This window comes from Anolis sagrei, chromosome 2, assembly GCF_037176765.1.
Source record: "Anolis sagrei isolate rAnoSag1 chromosome 2, rAnoSag1.mat, whole genome shotgun sequence".
Classification (NCBI taxonomy): Eukaryota; Metazoa; Chordata; class Lepidosauria; order Squamata; family Dactyloidae; genus Anolis; species Anolis sagrei.
The window spans coordinates 138471249-138493971 of record NC_090022.1 but is presented as its reverse complement, the minus strand read 5'-3'; the positions used below and the strand labels follow the sequence as shown (position 1 = coordinate 138493971).

General features: G+C 40.7%; 1 protein-coding gene across 2 annotated transcripts in view; it reads right to left on the bottom strand.

The window, feature by feature from the left end:
- Window positions 1–22723, bottom strand: part of ANKRD52 (ankyrin repeat domain 52) — a 64235-nt gene that overhangs the window by 18863 nt on the left and 22649 nt on the right. The window contains exons 5-27 of one of the 2 annotated variants that reach the window (XM_060764113.2): window positions 21745–21945; window positions 21226–21313; window positions 17912–18054; window positions 12724–12936; window positions 12523–12601; window positions 11979–12093; window positions 11546–11628; window positions 11165–11282; window positions 10201–10269; window positions 9384–9524; window positions 8716–8793; window positions 8022–8133; window positions 6897–6968; window positions 6407–6608; window positions 6162–6249; window positions 5306–5389; window positions 4770–4887; window positions 3337–3556; window positions 3080–3167; window positions 2512–2595; window positions 1674–1819; window positions 840–922; window positions 85–167 (exon numbers count right to left, since the gene is read on the bottom strand). In XM_060764113.2, the coding sequence (XP_060620096.2) occupies window positions 85–167; window positions 840–922; window positions 1674–1819; window positions 2512–2595; window positions 3080–3167; window positions 3337–3556; window positions 4770–4887; window positions 5306–5389; window positions 6162–6249; window positions 6407–6608; window positions 6897–6968; window positions 8022–8133; window positions 8716–8793; window positions 9384–9524; window positions 10201–10269; window positions 11165–11282; window positions 11546–11628; window positions 11979–12093; window positions 12523–12601; window positions 12724–12936; window positions 17912–18054; window positions 21226–21313; window positions 21745–21945 (2708 nt within the window). The remainder of the gene's footprint in view (window positions 1–84; window positions 168–839; window positions 923–1673; window positions 1820–2511; window positions 2596–3079; window positions 3168–3336; window positions 3557–4769; window positions 4888–5305; window positions 5390–6161; window positions 6250–6406; window positions 6609–6896; window positions 6969–8021; window positions 8134–8715; window positions 8794–9383; window positions 9525–10200; window positions 10270–11164; window positions 11283–11545; window positions 11629–11978; window positions 12094–12522; window positions 12602–12723; window positions 12937–17911; window positions 18055–21225; window positions 21314–21744; window positions 21946–22723) is intronic. The other variant, XM_060764114.2, reaches the window with a different exon arrangement.

Sequence of the window (22723 nt, the reverse complement as noted above, 5' to 3'; positions counted from 1 at the left end):
CAATGCTGTTTTATAGACATAAAATCTGAGGAAAGAGAGAAAGGTAGAATCAAAACTCATTTCCACCAGCTGTGAAATACTCACATCTGCAGAGCACTGTTAGTTGCATTGATAAGGCCAAGGTCTTGGGTTTCCCCCAGAATCAACAAGGCACACTTTTCATGACCCTGGACAGAAAAGATTAAATGATTAAAAGGTATGTTTTATTTTGAAAACAGGTGCTTTTCTTAAGTTGCACTCCTCCCTCTCACGCATTAGTTTTCTCCAAGTAGGATTGGGCATGTTGAGCAACTAAGGTTGTGATGATGGGAACTGGCCATGAGAGGGAGGGAGGAACACATATCTTATCCTTGAAAAAAGCCGGGCTACACAAGAACACGCATTTGACAAGGAATGCTTCTGTTTCTAATTGTATTATATTGTCTCCCTGTGGGGAAAACAGAGATTACATTTTCCTGAGCAGGAGCAATTCAAAAACCTTTTGCTTAAGTGGAATAGACAGAGAGATACCAGCTGCCATTAACACCTTTGCAGTCTTCTGTATCCTACACACTTTCAAGTAGCTAAATAGGCTGTCTGGTCTTTTAAGTTAGCTGTCTGGTCTTTTAAATGATCCTCTACTTAGCTTTTGCCATTTGATACAAAGTGAGAGCCGTGTATGTTTAATCCTTATGTTAAAAAAAATAGCTATTAACGAATTCTGTGCTCTGCAATACTAAGGAAAGACTAAAAAATCCCAAGTAAAAAATAGCAAGACCAAAAGGCTCATAAACCTAAAAGGTAAACCAAAAGGAAGTCAGCGGAAGCACCTCCTGCAGGTCCACCCATGGACACTATACCTTACTGCAGGCCAGGTGAAGAGCTGTGTTCTTGTTGACATCCAGCACAGTTAGGTCAGCTTTTGCTCTGTACAGCAGAAACTCTGAAAATGAGCGGAGAAGCAAAGTAAGGGGCTGTAAAATCCACCATCTACTTTCTTTATTTTTAATCATTAAAATCCTGCCTTTTGTTATTGTTGGGAAGTTAAGGAAATAATCAAAATCAATACTTGGAAACAGTCCAGAATATCAGAAAAGAAAAAGCATCCCCTCTGTGCATATTCCTACACATACATGGGAAATAGGGTCCAAATTCATTCTTTTAAAAGAACACAGTTCAATGGAAGTTTTAGGATTCCAGCACCATAGCAGAACAGGTCCTACTTAGACTGGCAGGATTATGAAAATATTTTAGATCCTTTCCTTATGCTTTTATTAAGCGACTTTCTTCCAAGGACACAAGATGCCACTGCCTTCTCATAAGTCTTCTCTGTCTATATTTCAAAGTCAAAAACGCGTTCAAATGGGAGGAAACTTAGCCAGAAGATGGAATCATGGGAGTTTGTTTTACAATGTCTTTAGCCTCCTCTCCCAAAGAGTGGTGTTGTCTCACCAAACAAGTTCCATAGTACTGAGCCATGGCAGTTAAAAGTGGTGTCAAATTGCATTATTTCTAGAGTGTAGATGTATCCTAGGGTTTCAGTTTGGCTCCTTGGAAATGCCAGTATTATAAATCTTATACTTTCCTGGCCTTTGAACCGTGCAAGATCTTTCAAGACTGTTGCTCTACAGACCAGATCCCAAAAAAGAATAGGATGAGGAACAAGGAGAGAAGGCAGAAGATTCACTACACACCGACTGCTGCCGTCTGGCCATTCTCAGCAGCCATCATAAGAGCAGTCCTTCCCAGTTGGTCAGTTGCATCTACCTCAGCCTGGTGGCGCAAAAGCAGTTGTAAACCATGGATGTTGTCTGCAAAGGCAGCAGCGTGAAGGGGGGTCCTAAAATGACAACCAAAAAAAAAAAAACTAAACAGAGCTGGCCTGTTCCTAATTTAATCAGCCACAATGGTTGTGAATAACCATCTTTAGGGATGACTGCCTCTGTTTCAAAAGTGCAACTGCAAGAGAGCCTGACATTTTTCCTCAAGGAAATCCCATCAAAGAGATGTCAAAATTTCCCTTTTTAAAATTACAACCCAGTGTCAGTGGGATAGCTTAGTTCCACATTGCTCAAAAAATAATTTATTACCATCTTGGTCTGAAACTGTTGAGGCATGTGAAACCTCTGAGGATGAGGGTTTTTTGGTGATTTTTTTGAGTGATGGTCATTTCTTGGGTTAGTAGGTGTCTTGTGGCCAAATTTTGTGTCATTTTGTCCAGTGGTTTTTGAGTTATGTGCGTCCCACAAACAAACATTACAATATATATATATATATAAAAATTGAATCATACACAGTTTAACTATGAACACACTGATTAAGGAACTTTTGCTTGCCCTGAATCCACCATTTGCCTTTCCAAGCATTTAAGTTCTATTCTCCATCCTGCTAAGCAAGTGTCCATATAACTTCTTGAGGTGAATTTTCCTATTAAGCAATGGCCTGGGCAGTGACAGCTGATGGGTGCCTGGAGGGATGAGAACAGATCCCATGCCCATCAGAGGCAACCAAGAGGACAGTATCCTCACTCACCTTCCTTTGGCATCTCTGCTATTAACAATCTTGGCACCCAATGCTTCCACAAGCATTTCAGCAGTGCCATCCTGGTTGTTAATTCTGCAGAAGGAAGAAAGTGTGGGAAGCAACTGAGTTAGACTGGTTTTATTTTCACTTGCAGGGTATCAAAAAGAAAGGAGTATAGTGAATGAGACAAGTCATATAAAAAGTGTGTATGGCTCAGTATCAAAGTGCATGATCTACATGCAGAAGTCCCAAGTCTCCTCCAAATGCAAACTCAATCTCCCCTCATCCCCAGCCAAATGGCCATCAAGAATGTGGAAAGCCTTCCCACAAACCTAAATACTAGTCAGAACAGTTAGAAAAGTCTTGAATTGTCTCAAGGTAAGGCCGCTTCTTATGTGGAATTTTGAGTTGAGAAGCAGCACTGCAACTTGGATGACAATTAAAAATAGTCAAATTCTGAAGCATCCAACATAATATCCCAGTAAATTACATCTTCCACAGAAATGCAAACATTCACTCTTGTTACTACAGATTTGTACACATGAACACCATATAACAATGGTTATGAGGGACTTACACTGCACAGTGCAATGGAGTAAAAGGGTTTCCTTCTAGGTATGCAAATGGATTGTGTTCAAGTAACAATTCAAGACAATCTTCATGCCCTAAAAATGAGGGGAAAAAGGGAGGAGACATTATAGAATCACCTTCTGCCTCCATGAAAATGGTATAATCACAATCAAGAGATCCTTTAACACTATCAGAACACTTTTCAAATCTGCCACAGGAAAAACACACACAATGGGAATGGTGCCTAAATCACCAAATCCTTACCACTGTAAGAAGCCCAGTGCATTGGTGAATAGCCACTATAGTCCACCACAGAGTCCAGAGGGTCAGTAGAGAGCGCTGCCTGCAGCAAGGTCCTCAGGATTTCGGAATGCCCACACACCGAGGCAAAATGGATCGGGGTCCGGCCCTTGAAATCCCGACACAATACAAAGGCATCATGGTCCAGCAGTGCTGCAAGGCAGTCTTCACAGCCAGTCACAGCCTATGACCAAAGACCAGGAAGAAACAGTGGGAAAATGTATTAAACCCAAGTTCTGCGAAGTAACATGCCAAGCCCAGCACAACAGAAGGGATATTCACTTTTAGTAACACTTTAAGATCCACAAAAGAGATTCACGTAATAATTCACAATTCAAACTTACAGAAAAGATAGAAACAGTGGCTGTCAAATAAATCACACTTTCAAATATTGACTGGGGGGAGATGAGAAGATTCTCTCTTATTTACTAATAACCAATAAAGAACATTAAAGATAACAGTAAGTTCTGAGACTACCAAAAACAGAGATGTCTTTCTAAAGCCCTTTTCCCTTTCTGCTACTGGATTAATAATAATAATAATAATAATAATAATAATAATAATACCACCAGTAAAGGTGGTCCCAGTGGTGATCGTCACACTGGGTGCAGTGCCTAAAGACCTTGGCGTGCACTTAAACACAATCGGTGCTGCCAAAATTACCATCTGCCAGCTGCAGAAGGCCACCTTACTGGGATACATCACACAGTCCTAGACACTTGGGAAGTGTCCGACGTGTGATCCAATTCAACAGCCAGCAGAGTGTCTGCTGTGGACTCATCCTGTTGTGTTTCATATAATAATAATAATAATAATAATAATAATAATCCTTTATTTCTAGACTGCACTTTCTCCCCGAAGGGACTCAGGGCAGTTCACACATACAAAAAGGCAAGCATTCAATGCCTCAGGTGGGTACAAACATATCAAAATAATACAGAATAAAGCAACAGTAATAACAGTGAGCTTATGACAAAGAATTAAGCATTGTGCTGAAAAATAAAACAATACAATCCAACAAGACATAGTTAACTAAAACGTAAGTAAACATGACAACAAATACCTTAAAAACAATATAAAATGCACTTTAACTGGATTAACTGCTCTCGTGCACAAACTGCCTTGGAATAGATCGATCTAGAATGAGTGGCTCCTCAAGCATTCAAACACAATTCTGAAAGCTGATTGTTTGGAATCACTTGATCAGTGGGCAAGGCAAAAGAACTGGAATATACACTGATGGACCAACTATGTGTTCAGACTGACTGAAAATTTGGAATCCTTTAAGTACCCAATTTTTCTCTTGACAAAGGTAACTAAAAGACTACTTAGGACATATGTGACCACATTTGGATATATACCAGTCATGTGTGAACATAGTACATTCTCCCACTCACCCCCCGGTGCAGTGCAGTCCTGCCTCTCTTGTCTGCTGCATCTACTGTGGATCCCTTCTCCAGTAAGAGGTGGACACAATCTACATGGCCATTTGTGATTGCCAACATCAACGGGGTCCTGCAAAGAAAGCAAAGACAGCTCAGGCAACATACAACTAACAAAGGTGTCATTCAAACCACCCATTCCTATTTTAGAGAGCTTAAGAAGGGTAAGAGGAAGAGATAGCATCCTGATGATTCAATAAAGAGAAGAAAGAAGACTAGGACTGAATCTGGATTTAGAAAAAAAATAGTGGTTTTATGACCAGGATAGGAGTGGCTATTCAAGTAAGAATGAGGTAACAGGCCTAGCTCTAAGCACTGTCTAGAATACCTCTTATAACTCAAAGAAAGGTAGAAACATAGATCTTTAGCTGCCATCATCACCCATAGGAGAGAAAGGAAAAGAATGGTGCATAGTTAATATGTGTCACGGTTTTATATAAAGCAGAGATATGAATCATGCAGCAATCCAGATGTTCTGGACTGCAACTCACAGCATTCCTAACCACTGGCTATGCTGTCTAGGTCTCATGGAACTCCAGTTCAACAGTATCTTCACGGTAGACCGACACCCAAACCTGATATGTAGAAGAACAAGTCTCTCTCAGAATCACAGAATCACAGAGTCTTCCACGGAACTACATCACAGATTAGCTTCCCCAGCCCAATGCTCCCAGCACCAAAATCCAAACTGTAAGGCCAAACTAGACCAGAACCACTAAATGAATTGCTGAAATGTAAGTAAATGCTTGTGAAAACCAACTGATTCAATGGGCCATCTCTATCTGGAACAAGCAAAAGTACTGTCACTTTTGCTGGCTTGAGATGATGGGAGTTGCAATCCTATGAATGTGGAGAGCATCAGGTTATGGAAGGCTGTTACAATAGATAAGGAAAGGTATGCACTCTTTTTTAAAAGGGAAGATGTACTAAATCGGTGAAATCTCATAAGTATTCAGATGAGCCAACATACTTTACTGTTTTTGCTAGGTTAAGAGGGTAGGGGCAAGAAGCTATAATTCCCATCTACCCACAAGCTGAAAATCTGCTCAGTCACCGCTTTCTAAGACTTCAGGAAAAACTATGCACATTCTCTCAAAAGTCTGTGTTTCTAATCATATGGATGAGGAAATCTGATCCTACTTTAAAGTTAAAGGAGAAATCTCAGGAAATTAACTTCAGGATTATTACATTATGTAGAGATGGGGCTTTGGTATGTGTGACCTTCTATGACTTCATGGGACATACTCAGCCCTGGTTGTAATTATTGATATTGTAATTAGGGATTCTTCCTCAAAAAAACCGCAAATGAGTTGAACACTTGGCTGATATCAGCCAGTAGAAACTCACTGTCCATGGAGGTCCATGACATCGGTGATGTCGACTCTCTCCCCACTGTCAATGAGAAGATGTAGGGAATCAGTGTTCCCATAGGCAGCTGAAACATAGTGAAGAAGAGAGAAGAAAGGGGGTGGAGAAAAGTTTAGGCACGGATTTCTCATGTAGTGGTTTCTCAAATAGTCCTTTATATCCTCGACATTTATTTTCAAGGTAAGGAAAGCAAGCATCCCTGAAAGAAAACATCACTCTCTCACCTGCAGCATGTAGGGGTGTCCACTTCTTCTTTTTCTCCTTCACCAGAGCAGATGCACCATGGCTGGTAAGTACCTCCACACACTCTGTGGAGCCCCTCTCCGTGGCAAGATACAAAGCCGTTCGCCCTTTGTGGTCCCGCACATCCAGGTTCACCAAGGTTTCGGCAAGTGTCTTCAGGGCTTCACAGTGACCGTTATAGGCCTGGAAGAAGCACCAACATTTAGTGCCTGTCTTGCCTTCTTTGGACTCCAGTCCTAAACATGCTTACTTAAACGAGAAGCCTGCTATTTCAATCAATGTGCTCCTTATTATGGTGACCTACAATGAAGGTCACTTAATCTAGAAACTAAAACAGGAGACTGCAATCTAAAATGAACAACAGAAGATTCCACAAACTGGCTTTGCCTTACATTCTTGAATCTCCCCTAATCAAACATTAATACCACACTGAAAAAAAAATAGAACTAGGTTTATGACAGATATACTTACAGCTAAGTGCAAAGGGCTGACTGGAATGGTGCTTTCCACATCGTCCAGGCAGTTAAAAGACATTTCCAGGAGCTGTAATTAAGAGAAACAACCATAGAAATGCTTCAGCAATCCTAGGTTTCAGACCACTCACCAGCAAGAAATCTATATAGATTTTCTGTGTTGGAAAACAGTGTTTCATCGAATCACAAATGCATTATTGAAATATCAAGATCATGATAGTCTGGAAGATTACTGTAGCAGTTATCTCAGTCATAACCTAGTGCTCACATGGAATACTAAATTCTTGATTGGAAGATGGTTTAAGAAAGCGGACTTTCTATAATCAGACTTCTAAGGACTTGTTTAGCCACTAACTTTTGGATAATCGCATTGGAACATGAGCATACCACGTCTTATCAGAACATTTAGTAACATGCTAGGAGCACAAAGTACTGCACAAGGGAAAAAGTATGTTCTACTAAGTTGAAGAAGAAAAGAAATACAGGTTTAAGGTGGATTTTCATCCTTTCAAAAACCTATAGATCCTTTCTTTTAGGGAAAACTCCCAAAACAAAGCAGAGCATCCAAAAAGACAAAGCAGGATACTTCTAGTTGAGCATCGGCTCACAGCAAGCAGAGTGTTAAGTGTTGTGGCTGGGAAAGAATTTAGCGCTTAGGCAGCAACCATGCAGAGTTCTGTCTTTACTAATTACAAAAATAGTAACTACATTTCTTAATAGTAAATAACTGGGTCCAAGCTATTCTATAACCCCATCTCTTTACAGTTCAAAAGAGAGGGCGAAATATCCAAACACTACATCTCTCCTGGCACACAAATAGAGAGAGGTCTCAATACACACCGCATACACAACGATGTAAAAGTAGAAAGTCAGAAGTGAAAGGCATGCACCTGCAAAGTATCCTTTCTACAAAACCAATTAGAATGAGAGCAGAAATAGATACATTCCAACTGTCATTCAGGAGTCAGGGGGAAGGGATTTCCCTCAGCCTATTCTAAGCTATTAACTACACCTCATTGAGGACTGCAGACTTGGGCAGTGTGGGATTGAATTCCAACACTTTCACTGGTCAGTCTCACTTCCAAACCATGACTCAGCGATTCCACAATCAATTCAAGCTTACCAACTCAAGGTTCTGTCTGTTGCCATAGGCAGCTGCGTAGTGGACAGCGGTGTATCCCTGCTTGTCCCGGAGAGATGGGTCAGCACCATTATCCAACAAGAACTCTAAACAACTGGAAGGCATAAGATCGGATTAGGGAGGAATTCAATGTATGCAAGAAACCTAAATGATTTTGTACAAATTCAGTCTGGTTATAAAAATGCCCCACAAACATTAATTAGTGAATAAAGAAAGAAACCCTGGTGCAGCCACCATTCCATCACAAAAACATACTCCTTGACAGAGTAGGAATTGCTGTACTCCAAGGCTGACTCATAATAAAACATTATTTTCTACCCAAAGTTGAGACTATATCTGGGAAAAGAGAGACTCTTGTTTTCTACTTGCACCAACCATGTAAATCAGTGAAAGGATGACACACATAAGAGGTTTATTTAATTCCCCACTCCATGTCTGGACAAAAGGTGGGCCGAATGATTGAAAGCAATCCTTGAACAGCGGGTGCTATTCAAGCACAAATCAGACAGAAAAACATTCTTAAAGGAGATTCAATACCATGTTAAAGGTACTAAAAACCAATTGTGTTGTGATGTCTAACCTGCCATTAGCTGATAAAAAGAACAGTGTGTTTATATGAAACAGCTGAGCCCCTGAAGAGAGAGGCCAAGGAGGATTGAGATGAGCTGCTACTCACAAGATTGCCTCCTTCAGTCGTGACTCCTTCAATGGCTCCTCATCAGTGTCATGGCTGTTTCCTGAATGAGTCTCAACTCTGCAAGAGCAGAAACCATAAATCAGTTTTGCCAAGACGCGGTAGAAGAAATGTTAAAGGCATAGAATATATCAAAATACATACTTTCCAAAGTCATCTTACACTAGGAAATCAAATACATTTCCATAGACATTAAGAGCATTTCCTTAACTCAAACATGTATCACAATGCAAATTAAACATCCACATTTTATTTTAGGGGGAAGGTTTCTAGTCCTCAGAAACAGAAGGAAACTGAAGTCAAAGGAAACTCAAACTGATTGTAATGTACAGATGTTACGTAATTTTGGCTTGATTTGTGATTTCTAAACTTGTTAGTAGTGCTATAAACCTTATTACTTCGGAATATCTCAGAACACAAGATATATTGTTAAGCAAGAACATGTAAATCATTGTTTTGAATTTATAGAATTCCCAATGAAAATTTAAGTGCCGAACTGATTCTCTGTCCTTAGATTTAGATGTCAGAAACCCAGTGAGACAGAGAGAGGGAATGAAAATGAGAATGAATTTTGACTGAGGTATTTATGGGGAGAAAACAAACCCTTGACTGATGCCATGCCAGGCAAATCCTAAAGACCTTTCTCCTACCTCCTGTAAGTATCTGAAGCAGCAGCATAATGTAAGGGGGTGCAGCCTTTACAGTCAGCTTCATTAATACTGGCTCCGGCAGTGACTAGAGTCACCGTACACTGATAGCTGCCATTTGCGGCTGCGTAGTGCAAAGGAGTCCTGGTGGGAAAAAGAAGAAAAGGAGGCATGAGAGATTGCAGCTTACTGAGAAGAACTCCACAAGAAGAGATTACAGCCCCACATCACAAACTTATCTAACCAAAATAGCCAAAGCAGGGTTAAAGAAAGGAAGTCATCCCATGAAAGACAATTTGTGAACAGGCGGAAGGAATGTCAGTGTGCAAAGGGATCTTGAAGTACCTTAGAGACTGACAGAATGAAGTTGGTAGCATACATTTGTAGTTTACAAAGGCTTATGCTACCAACTTCATTCTTTCACTTAGTCTCAAAGGTGCCATAATATCTCTTTGCCCACTAATATTCCAGACTAACAGGGCTTTGCTTTTGAAGCATGCTAGGCTGAAGGAACGAAACTCAGAATAATATTTGTTGTTTATAAAGCAATGTAACAAAAAGTACATTGAGTTCTTATGTAGTTCAGCAATAAGGAAAAGAACAATGTATAAGTAATTTCCTTCTTAATTGCATAGCTCCAGAAGGAACAGCACTTGTGTTTAATGAAGCAAAAACATATATTTAACTTTATAAACGTAATTTTGAATCACAATCCTAATATGAACACAGACTAAGAGCTTCAGATTTGGATAATATTAATTACTAATTACAATTCTCCTCCATGCTCATAGAAAAAGACGGCACCGTGTTCCAAATTTACCTTCCAAACTTATCTCTCCTCCTCAAGTCAGCTCCACTGCTCAACAGCAAGTTAAGACATTCAACATTCCTAGACAAAAACAAAGGAAGCAGAGGATACACTTGAACAATGCCACGGAAGAAACCAAAAACATCAGATCTGTTTGAAAGCCAAGACTTTTTTGATTTACAGATATCATCAAAACAAAACAGCTGCTAAGAAAGCCAGCAGTTTCTTTGAGACAAACTGAGAAAAATAGTTTCTTTGTGTAAGCTTATGTGGATATTTCTGATGCATCGGAGGAAGTGGACTGGAGTCCACAAACACTTACGTTTGAAATTTATTTTTCCCAGTTGATCTCAAAGGTCCTACTGGATTTTCATTATGGCCCCTGCTACACTGCCACAGAATCCAGATTATCAAAGCAGAATCCACATTATCTGCTATAAACTGGATTATATGAGTCTACACTGCCATATAATCCAGTTCAAAGCAGATAATCTGGATTTTATATGGCCTATCTCTTATTATCCTAGACTAACAAGATAGACTAACAAGGCTATTTCTTTGAATACTCAAAACAACACTACGATTGAACTCCAAGAAACAGATACCTTCTTAATCAGTAAGGATCGCCTCTAAATGAGCCAACAGGGTACAGCAGTTTGATTGTTGGACTAGGACACCGAGAGACCAGAGTTTGATTCTCTGCTTGGCCACAAAACTCTGCTGGGTGACCTTGGGCAAGTCACACCCTCTCAGCCTCAGATGAAGGCCAGGGGAAACCCACTCTGAATAAATTCTGCTAAGGAACCCTTGTAATAGGTTTGCTTTAGGATTGGCATATCAAAACTGATCTGAAAACACACAACAATGACTGAAGAGAAATGCCTAACCTCTAACCTTTCCTTCTTTACTTACCTAAAGGCAGCAGTTCAATCCTGAGCACTACCTTGTAAAATAACATTCTGGACTTATTACTCACCCTCCGGAAGCAGCAGCATGGAGGCAGGTCCTCCCGAGGTTATCTGGCGTATTGATATCAAAGCCTGCAGACAGCACATGCTCATTGCTGAGTGAGGAGACAATGCTGTACAACTGACCTATAAATTAGGAGACAACAAAATAAGGAGGAAGTAGTCAGGTATCCCAACATACTAGGATCCTGCCCACAGACCCCCATGAGAAATCCGGTTCTAGTAGCACAATTTGACTTCCTGAGAATCTCATTAAGCTCTTAAGCAAAAATTATTGTTCTGGATGAAGGAATTCGGGAACATGAAAGGGCTGGTTTGTTGTGAATCCATCTCACATCAAACAACTGATTTGACCAGAAGAGGCAAATTACAGTGTACCCCTGACTTACCTGAGGAAAGTAGCTTACGACAACAGTCTGAGAATCCAAAGAGAACAGCTAAGTGCAAGGGGAACATGTCATGGATCCCACGCCTGGAAGGACAGAAGAACAGAAACATTGTAATGTTGTCCCCAAATACAGAAAACACACCAAAGTACTAAACACAGCAAGGAGCAAGTGGAAAATAGGTTTCCTACCCCAGCTAGCCCAATGGCTCCCATTTACGTCACTTCATGCGAACTGTATCAGTTCCAACCAACTATAAGCCCACACAGTTTATCTTCATTATGTACATTCCATTAAAAAAACCTAAAATCTCAATGCTTCCACTTTTCATCCCAAGCGCAGTGACAGAGGAGTTCAAGTGTGGTACGTGTCAACTTAAACAGACAATTTTTATCATATCGATCAAAAGGTGCCACTAAAAGAGAAATGTCCTCACCTTGCAGTATCAGCACCATTCGTCATCAAAGTACTAATTAGCAGCTCGTGGCCGTATCTAGCAGCAACATGGAGGGGGGTATTGCCATATTTGTCAGCGCAGTCAATCTCACTGCCTATTAAAAAAAACACAACTCAGTTTTTACCTGGCTTACCATTTACTTCAGGCTGACCAGAAGCAACAGGAAACTGTGGCTCAGCAGGAAGGAGTGTGGCAGGTACTAAGCTATGAATGATTTTCAGTCCTTCTGGTTCCGTTAGGAATTTCTTTAGTAACTTCATTTATATTTGTGCTTAGCCTTCAGAAAACGAGGCCAACTGATACTTCTGAATTCAAGTACTAAAACTATGAAATAGAATTCAGAAAATCCAAAAGGTTAAATCTGGTCTTTACTGAAGCATCTAACTGTTCTGTCAAGTACAAATAGATTAAAATACATGTATCAGAATTATTTAAATGTTGAAGAACCACTGCAAGAAAAAAGCAAAGGAACAACATAAAACATCAAATTTCAACAAAGGTTAGAGAACATCTGACCACTTACCATTCTGTATGAGAATCTGGGAGCGTGTAAACCGTCCATGAATGGCAGCCATGTGCAAAGGACTCTTCCCTTCTTTGCTCTGCAAACATTAAAACATGTTAGCAAAGGGTTCTATCTTGCTTCCTAAAATACAAAAATCTTTAATCCTATGAAAGTAGTAGTAGTCTTCATTTCCCATGCTGGGTGAAACCAACTTAATACCTGGAAGTTCACGTCCGCTCCGTTATTGACGAGAAGTTCCAGGCACAGGGCTCCGTTGGTGGAGACGGCAGCAAAGTGCAGGGGGGTGAAGCCCTTCTCATTGGGCTGATTGACATTGGCGCCATAGTTGACCAGTTCATTGGCCACGGCATCCTGGCCCATGTAACAGGCAATGTGAAGTGCAGTGTTGCCAAAGGAATTTGGTTCATCAATCTAGAAGAACAAGCAAATGAAGAGAGCGCTTGAATACACCGTACTTAACGCTGAACAGAGAGTTTGGTGAAAATGGGAACCAGCAACTCCAAGGGCTTTGGCTGCCTGTGACCACAGATGTTTTAACTACTGCTCAACTTCAATTTCAATTTATATTCAAGTCTCTTCTCTCTCTAATAAATGCTAGCATTTACCTATTTTATTTAGCAAATCCTTGAAGGCAGCCACTAAAAAAGAACTACCATATTTTCTGGTGTATAAGACTACTTTTTAACCCAAGAAAATCTTCTCAAAAGTCAGGGATCGTCTTATATGCGGGAGAGCGTCTTATATACAGGGTCGTCTTAGACGCTGGAGTAGTCTTATACGCCGGGAGTCACCTTATAGAGCGGGTGCTGAAACTTCCAATCCGGATTGGAGAATCTGTGGTTGCCGCATATGGTGGAGAGAGCTCAAAAATGGCAATGGCTGGGTTCCTGACGCAGTATGGAAAAAAGAGAAAGAGTGGCTCTGGGCCCAGAAAAACACAACTCTTTTACCTGTCTGACCTGCCCTTGTATCCTCTTACCATACCTCCTCCTTTGCCTCTCAGATCTTGCTCCTGCAGTGAAGCGGTGCAGGTACACATGTGCGAGATCTGAGAGGCAGAGAAGGAGGTACAGTCATAGGAAAATTTTGTTGTTGTTCATTTGTTGTCGCCTCCGACTCTTCGTGACCTCATGGACCAGCCCACGCCAGAGCTCCCTGTCGGCTGTTACCACCCCCAGCTCCCTCAAGGTCAGTCCAGTCACTTCAAGGATGCCATCCATCCATCTTGCCCTTGGTCGGCCCCTCTTCCTTTTGCCTTCCACTTTCCCCAGCATAATTGTCTTCTCTAGGCTTTCCTGTCTCCTCATGATGTGGCCAAAGTACTTCAACTTTGTCTCTAGTATCTTTCCCTCCAGTGAGCAGTCGGGCTTTATTTCCTGGAGGATGGACTGGTTGGATCTTCTCACAGTCCAAGGCACTCTCAGCACTTTCCTCCAACACCACAGCTCAAAAGCATCGATCTTCCTTCGTTCAGCCTTCCCTAAGGTCCAGCTCTCACATCCGTAGGTTACTACAGGGAATACCATGGCTTTGACTAGGCGGATCTTTGTTGTCAGGCTAATGTCTCTACTCTTCACTATTTTATCGAGACTGGACATTGCTCTCCTCCCAAGAAGTAAGCGTCTTCTGATTTCCTGGCTAGAGTCTGCATCTGCAGTAATCTTTGCCCCTAGAAATACAAAGTCTGTCACGGCCTCCACGGTTTCTCCTTCTATTTTCCAGTTGTCAATCATTCTTGTTGCCATAATCTTGGTTTTTTTGACGTTTAACTGCAACCCGGCTTTTGCGCTTTCTTCTTTCACCTTGATTAGAAGGCTCCTCAGCTCCTCCTCGCTTTCGGCCATCAGGGTGGTGTCATCTGCATTTCTGAGGTTGTTAATGTTTCTTCCAGCAATTTTCACCCCAGCCTTGCATTCATCCAGCCCCGCACATCGCATGATGTGTTCTGCATACAAGTTAAAAAGGTTGGGTGAGAGGATGCAGCCTTGCCGTACGCCTTTCCCAATCTTGAACCAGTCTGTTGTTCCGTGGTCAGTTCTGACTGTTGCTACTTGGTCCTTGTACAGATTCCTCAGGAGAGAGACAAGGTGGCTTGGGATGCCCATCCCACTAAGAACTTGCCACAATTTATTATGATCCACACAGTCAAAGGCTTTAGAATAGTCAATGAAGCAGAAGTAGATGTTTTTCTGAAACTCCCTGCCTTTCTCCATTATCCAGCAGATATTGGCAATCTGGTCTCTCGTTCCTCTACCTTTTCTAAACCCAGCTTGAACATCTGGCAACTCTCGCTCCATGTATTGCTGGAGAAAATTACCATATTGAATATGGAAAATTACCATATTGAAATCAAATCTGATGCTTTTAAAATATTTGGTGTGCGTTGAAAGAGGGAAAATTACCATATTGAATATGGAAAATTACCATAGTGAAATCAAATCTGATGCTTTTAAAATATTTGGTGTGCGTTGAAAGAGGGGTAGTGTTATATGGTGAGTATATCCCAAACTCTATATTTTAACTGGAAAAGTTGGGGGTCATCTTATACGCCCAGTCATCTTATATGGTGGAAAATACGGTATATACAAAATAACATAAATATTGAAACAACAGCAGCCAACACAAAGCCAATTTTCCTGTTTATATCATTAGGTTTCGTAGAATCTGCAAAGAAAGGAAGGCCTTCAATAAAACAAAATTCAAAAACAACAAAGAAGTATTTGAAGGGTTGGGGAACCTCTGCTTCTTATAATGTTCCTTGTCTCCCAATATCCCTCAACACTGGTGATGCTGCTTGACGTGAGTTATTGATAGAAAAAGTGAGACAAAAGGCCTGGATTTAAGGCTCAATTTATGTCATTTCCCATTGTCCGCGTGTGCTTCTTTCTCTCTTAGTTATTGTATCCTCGATTGCTAGAATTTAGATGTAAAAATTGTTGGGGTACAGACATGCCTTTAAAGAAGGCCAAAAAACTTAAAAACATCCCTGCATGATCAGATTAAGAGCCTGTAAGAGTGTGAGCGGTGTCAAGGGCACCACCCCTTTAACTACATAGAGAGATTTGCAAATCAAGGCTGGAAACATGTTGATGGCTTGCAGCTGTGTAATCAGGAGGGGGATAGAAAAGGAGGGACCATGGGGAAACCGGGAGAGGAAGAAAGGAAGAAGTTTGTACACCTTTGCTGTGATGAAGCTGTAATAACAGAACTTTTGTAAGTACACTGACAAAGCCTGACTACATTGTTTATCAACTATTTAACTGAGTTTTGCTGACCCACACAGCAAAAGGAGATGGTGTCAACATGGAAGTCACAACTTTTGCCACTCTTCTCTCAAGGGAAGAGGAGCACCCTGTAACAGGGCCTATTTGCAACATGGCCATCAAGGCCACCAGAGAACCCAGAGGGGTATGATGCCAACAACCTTTTCTTATTGCTGGTTCACGGGACCTGGCATAAGAGACAAGCTGCTCAAATGCTGTTGTTCCATTTTAGGCTATTATAGTCAACAGCTCAAAGACCTATCCTACTCAATAGATCTGCTGCATATTCTTTTTGAATCCTCCTAAGGGTAACTCTTAGTGCTTTGTAGATCAATAACTCCATGCATATGAGAACCAGACTGGTTCAATATGCTGTTGAAGGCCACAATAAATTGGGAGTCCCAACCTTGGACATCTGGGATTTGTCTCGTCTGCATAACTCAGTACTGTGGACAGCCAACACAGCGCTATTCAAAAGTAAGAGCAACTGAGTTCAATGATACAGACTCCAAGGACTGCAGTTTCAACTCCCCAAGGCCGCAAAATAGTACCTGCCACATTGGCCCTTATGACATCTACCAGATGATACCAAGGTAGCTTCCAATAGCTATGCTGTTCATAATTTTTCCTCAGGTTTCATTTTAAGACTGAGCATGTATATATAGTAAGCATATATGTGTGTTCACATACACTCATACACACACATCCTTTGGAGGATACATTTAACACTTTATGCCTCCATTTGGAAACAGATACCTTCTAATCTACAGGATTTCCTTCTAAACAGACATGTGCAAAAGGGATCAAATGGTTTTCAGGAGCAACACCCAGCAGTCATCATCACAGAATCTGTGATGGGTGGGAGATTTAGCCTGATAGTATCATAAGCACATACATTTCCCAATCCCATGGCACAGGATTTCACTATAACAGCTCTTTGCTTAGAGCTGGCATTTCTTCCAAGCATTTATAAACTGTACCCAAGCCAATATATATTACTAGTTTCTAGTGCAAGCCAATCATGACCTATTTGGTGAAACATAATAGTGCACTGTGTCCATACATGTCTGGTGTATTATTTTGAGTCCTCTAACATGCAATCCAATGATTTTATCCACACATAATTCCAAAAATTGAAGGAGATGGATTGTAATTAATGTGTAAACAGAGAACTGGAGCTGAACCCCAGGAAAATAAACGTGGGCCCTAGGAGACTGGGATGTCTATGTTCTGAAGATCAAGGTGCCTCAATATTCAAAGGGCAAGGAAACTACTACATCCCATATGAAAGGCTCTTGCTCATGTCAAGCCTTTTTCTCTCACTTCAAGTATAAACATTTCTGATTTCTGCTGATGAATATTTGTTGATACGAGAGCAGCAGTTAAATGATCTACATCCAAACCACATTGCCAGCCAGTTAATATTTGTATGGAGTAACTTCCAACATTGATTTTGAAAAATACGCAGCTCATAGTGTAAGGTGTTCACAATCGACTGGAAGAGAGGAGACTGTTGTATGATTTCTAGTCATTTCAGACTAAGGTGATTACTACAAGGTTTTCTTGACACAATTAATTCAGAGGGATTTGCCTTACCCTTCCTCTGAGTATCTGACTTGCGCAGTGGGTTTCCATGGCTGAGGGGAAAATGAAACGCTGGTCTCCAGACTTCATAGTATAACATTTCGATCACAATATCGTGCTGGCTCTTGGGGAAGGGTTACATGTATCTATTTATTTATGAAGATATACATGACTAAATTGTTCCCATGTTTTGTTCTAATCTCACAATGAGCCAAAACACATTGAAATTACAATTATGGACCCTATGGTTTTAATACAGAATGAAATGTTTTAAAAATGCTTAATATGTAAAAAAAATTTTTTAATATTAATGCCATTGGAACTGTATGTGTTTTAAGACACTGAATAATTGCCTGTATGTAAGTTGCCTTGAGTCCCCTTTGGGTAGAGAAAAGTTGGGTATACAATAGGGTAAACAAATAATTCCTGTAGGTGCTTCCAGGTATGTGTCTGAAGATAGATGCTCAAAAAGAAGGGGAATGAAACAAAGAAGACTCCAGCTGTGCCACAAGACCCACTTGTCCAATGGCAAGACTTGCCTCAACTCCAAGCCTCAGCAGGTGCTTCACCACTTCAATCTGGCCACTGGCTGCTGCCGTGTGTAGCAGGGTGTAACCCTTCTTGTCTTTGCAAGTGACGTCAGCACCTCGAGCCACAAGCAGCTTCAAGACTTCTAAATGCCCTGAGAAGAGACAAGGCACAAAAACACAGAAATGTAATGAAATTTGAAAAAAGACTACCATTTCCCAAACAGCTCTGCAATCTGTCTTCATTGCTATGGCAGATGAGGTTTTTCTCAGTTTACATATTGGAATGCCACCTCCAAAAGTTGCCCAAGCCACAACCTTTAAATACCAGCCTTGCATTGGAAATCCTGACATAGTGATCCCTGCAACAATTTGCTACATTGTTTTGCAAGGATCTTGTTAAGATCCAATCAGTGAGGAAATAGAAAGAATTTAATTCCACTTTTAAACTAACCAGAATTCCCTTCATATCAGAACTGAGAACTTCAAACCCAAACTATGGGCCAAATTAGGTAAGTACCTAACTAAGAAAACTTTACAGAGATAGATGTGGCCCCCATGGCAATTTTCAGAGACAATTCAAATGACCAGAGGGCTAAGGCAGGGCTGTATCTTAGCTCCTACTCTGTTTAACGTATTCCTGAATGATCTTGAGGAAGCCATGATGGACCCACACCCAGACTGAATAAAAGGAGAGTCACCATCGTGCTGTATGCAGATGATACAGCCACCATCTCCAGGGCTAGACCAGGAGTCATACACCAACTTAGGAACTTTACAGAATATTGCGAAACAAAACGAGCTAAATATAAATTTCAGCAACTGAGAACTCTCTGGTTTATTAAGAAATGGAAGTGCATGCTTCCAAATTCTTCCATGATTCCAGAGCAAGAAGAAGAGAGGGGAAGGGCAGAATACAAATGCAAGGGTCTTACATGTAACATTAAACCACAGTTCAGCATTACAATCTAAAACTAGAAAGTTAGTCCCACCTTGGACTGAAAAACCAAAAAACTAACCCCCTAATGACCAAGTAGATCACCACCCAAACTGGCTATTAAGTGTAAGTAAAAGTGTATTATGTCTGATCCAAAATGCCAACTATTATAAGACATCATTAATTACTTTGCTGTTGTGACATCATTAGTTCTGACCAGCTAGACAAAATATGCTTGTAAATACAGTCTGATATGCTAAGGAAGTTCAGACAGTAAATAAGTTGGTACAATCGTATGGATACCCATTTACTATAGCTTTGCGCCTTAGAAATATGCCTGTCCTCTCCAACCCCATGAGCCACCAGGTCCCTCATATAGAGTAAATTTCACAGAAGATATTTTCTGAGCGCCTGCATTACAAATATATGTGATTTAGCCCCAATAATAGATTAGGTTTATCAGTATCTGCATTACAATATACATCTGTGCTCCAAATTACACTGCATTTGTCTTTTTAAAAAAGAAAGAAGAAGCTGTCATTGAAGAAGAGTCATTAAAAATGGAAGGAAAAAGTAAATCTTCAAGTGAATGGCAGAGAAGACAACATAAGTCAAAACTTGAGAGAATGTATATATTTGGACCTGATGTTATTCAGTCTGAGACTCCTATAAAATCTTATGCTATTACCTAATGAAAGCATATTTGAAGCATCAAAGCTAGGAGTAAAAATCAGCAATGTCTAGCAAGGCATATCTGGGAAGTTCAGTGTCACTACAGCAAACGGCACAACTTTCTAGACAAATCTAAATTCAATGTGGGAAATGCATTAGATTTGTAGGGAATTCTTCCACATATTTGAACACATATTTGGCAAAAGAAGGAAGTATGTGTGGCTTCCAGTCACATGGAAGCTTGACATATGTGATAAATCACATATCAGATCATTGACTATTTGCTCTCAATCTTGCATTATGCAGGTGGTCAAGCGCTTCTTCAGTCTTGGTATGGAATACGTTTTCACCTTCAAAGGCTGATTTTCAAGGTTAGACCTAGTGTCAGAAGATACGGTGATGGAGCGAAACCATATAGGTTGGTGAAGAACAAGGGAGGCAGACATTGCCTTTGAAGAGCAGTCAGCCACATGCCTAGCTGTGTGAACTTGTGCTGTAGCCAACTGGTGTGTGTCTGCTTGGAGAATGTTGGCAACATGTCTATGTCCTTGAGGTAAGTGTTGAAACAATGGTGTACTTTCCCTCAGATAAGTTGCTGATAGGCAGCCGTGCAAGCTCGACTGCTTACATGCATCAATAAAGCAGAAAACTACAACCTTCCACCATTCAGTCTGATTTTTTCCTTCTCTGGCAAATGGAATAGTCAGATGATTTGCCACTTTTTGGCTAAGAAGCCTCAACAACGACAGAATTGGGAGCAGGGTGGTGAAATAGAAAACTTGCATGTTCTTCTTGAACCTTGATTTGTGGAACTTTAAAAATGCTGTCGAGGCCATCTAAGAGGCCCCTGAGAGGGAAGAACATGCTTAATATGTATTAATTTTAATTTAATTTTAATGTTTCTGGAATTGTATGTGTTTTAAGGCATTAAATAATTGCCTACATGTAAGCCACCTTGAGTCTCTTCGGGGTAGAGAAAGGAGAGGTATAAAAAGGGTAAGTAAATAATAAATAAACAACTTGTACAGATGCTGAAGTATTCACTTTTCCTTCTTTTCTTGGTATTTTTTTCTTTTTACAATGGCCGAAAAGACAGAGTAAGAAATACAAAAAGAAATATGTTTAAAGGGAAAGAAAAGAAACCCCGAGAACATTCCTAAAAGCGCTAATGTGGTGGACAAAAGGAACTGAGGAGATGTGGGGAAGGTGTGCTGCAACATGTTCATTTAGTTTGGGGGGGATGAGACTCCTTGCCAAATTTCATATCTCAAGAATGTTTCATAGATGTCACTGTGTAGGAAACTAAAACTCCTTATGTGATTTCACAGAGACCAGGAAGAAGAATTACAAATGGATTTAAACATTCTAATGCAGAAAGTCGGCCACTGCCAATTTCATCACCTTCTCCTGTGTTTTGCTCCTTTGCCTCTTTAGCTTTGCAGCACATCTAAATCCTGGACAACTTGCCAAATGAGAAAGGGGCAGATGACAGGAGCAGGAAAAGACAAGAATGAGTCACTGCTGCTCTGCTGCTCAGTGTCTAAACGGTAGAGATATTCTGTCTCACTGTTCATTCTGTTATGCACAATACAATAACAAGACAAAGGTATTCCATGCTCTTTGCTGTGTATGTGCCTAGAATATTCTATTCCTTTGCACACCATAAACAAAATACGGAGGTCAGCTAGGATGATCATAAGAACAAAAAAAGACCTACCAAGGAAGGCTGCCCAATGTATTGGTTGTCTCTCCTTCTTGTCACATGTATTCAGATTGGCCCCTTTATTTAACAGGAGGTTAACCATCTAGGAAAAAGATTGAGAACAAAGGGTCACAAAAGTTAAAAACCAAATGTTATATCAAGTCAATATACAAACTCATTTATTTGGTGCACTCCGACCTCTCAAGTGTTGTAGAACTAGCCATTCTACTTTTTGGAATATAGCAACTCATGTCATACAGCATACTGAGTGCACATGGGCAGAGAGAGAGCCATTTTTGTCTCTTCTCGACCCTGAATCCTTGACAAGGGGCAGGGGGAGGTCAGAATGGCAACTTGTGTAAGTGAAGTGCAGTAAAAAAAAGAAGAAAGGATTAAGAACTGTCTTTTCCCTGCTGCTTTCGCTGTCCAAATAACTCCCCTTACAAGCTGCTTTTCCCCTAAGGAGAACAGCTGTCCTTTACTATTCTGTCATGTTGGACACAGAGATCCCTGAAAGAGAACGTCACAACTCACCTCAATGTGCCCACTGTGTACAGCATGGTGCAGTGCTGTGCGGCCGGTGCGGTCTGCCACATTAACGCTACTAAGCAGGGAGATGATGGCCTCAGCACACTTGGTGGCTCTGTTGGCAGCAGCAACGTGTAGTGGTGTTTGCCAATACTTGTCACGAGCGTTGACATCTGCCGAGTGCTTTAGGAGGAGGTTAAGTGCCTTCTGCCAGGGACAGAAGAGACACAGCTGAGCAGGACAAGGGATCTTTGTAGGGACAATGACACAATAAGGAGTAAGGCAACAGTGTAATGCTGGGGGACAACAGACGTGAGATTCGGAAAGAGCCTTGTGGCCTGAAGAATTTGGAGAGAAATGCCAAGTGCCCAGCTACACAGATGTGGACTAAGTGAGCCTTTGCAAGAGAGAAGATACTAAAACATGCAGCAACCTGGCAACCATGAACGAAGACATGGGAAAACTTAATGACAATCTAAACAAGGATAGGAAAAATCAAAGCCTGGAACTTGAATATGACTTTATCCATGTTCCAACCCAACCCAGCTACATCTCCATCCTGTGCCACTACTGTTTCAGGATTTCCCGATTTTGTATGGGGTTTCCCCAAATGTTGATATGCTTCTCCTAAAGCTTATTAATCACCATAATGCACTTTAAAGTAAAAAAAAAAGTAAACCAATAGAAAAGGTAAAGCAATAGTGAGAGTAAGTGAAGCAATCTTGGAATTTCTAGTACAAAGAGGAGTTAGACAAAGTTGTCCGCTTTCACCATTACTATTTGTGCTAGGCATAGAAGACTTAGTAGACATAATGAGGAACACAAGAATAGAAGGATATGATATAGGTAGAGAACATATTAAACCAATCTCTTTGCAGATGATATAACAGCAATATTAATAGAACCTGTATGAGGGATAAGGGAACTGAAAATTATTCTAAAAGTATGAAATTATTCTAAAAGTAAAGAAATCTAAAATCATGTA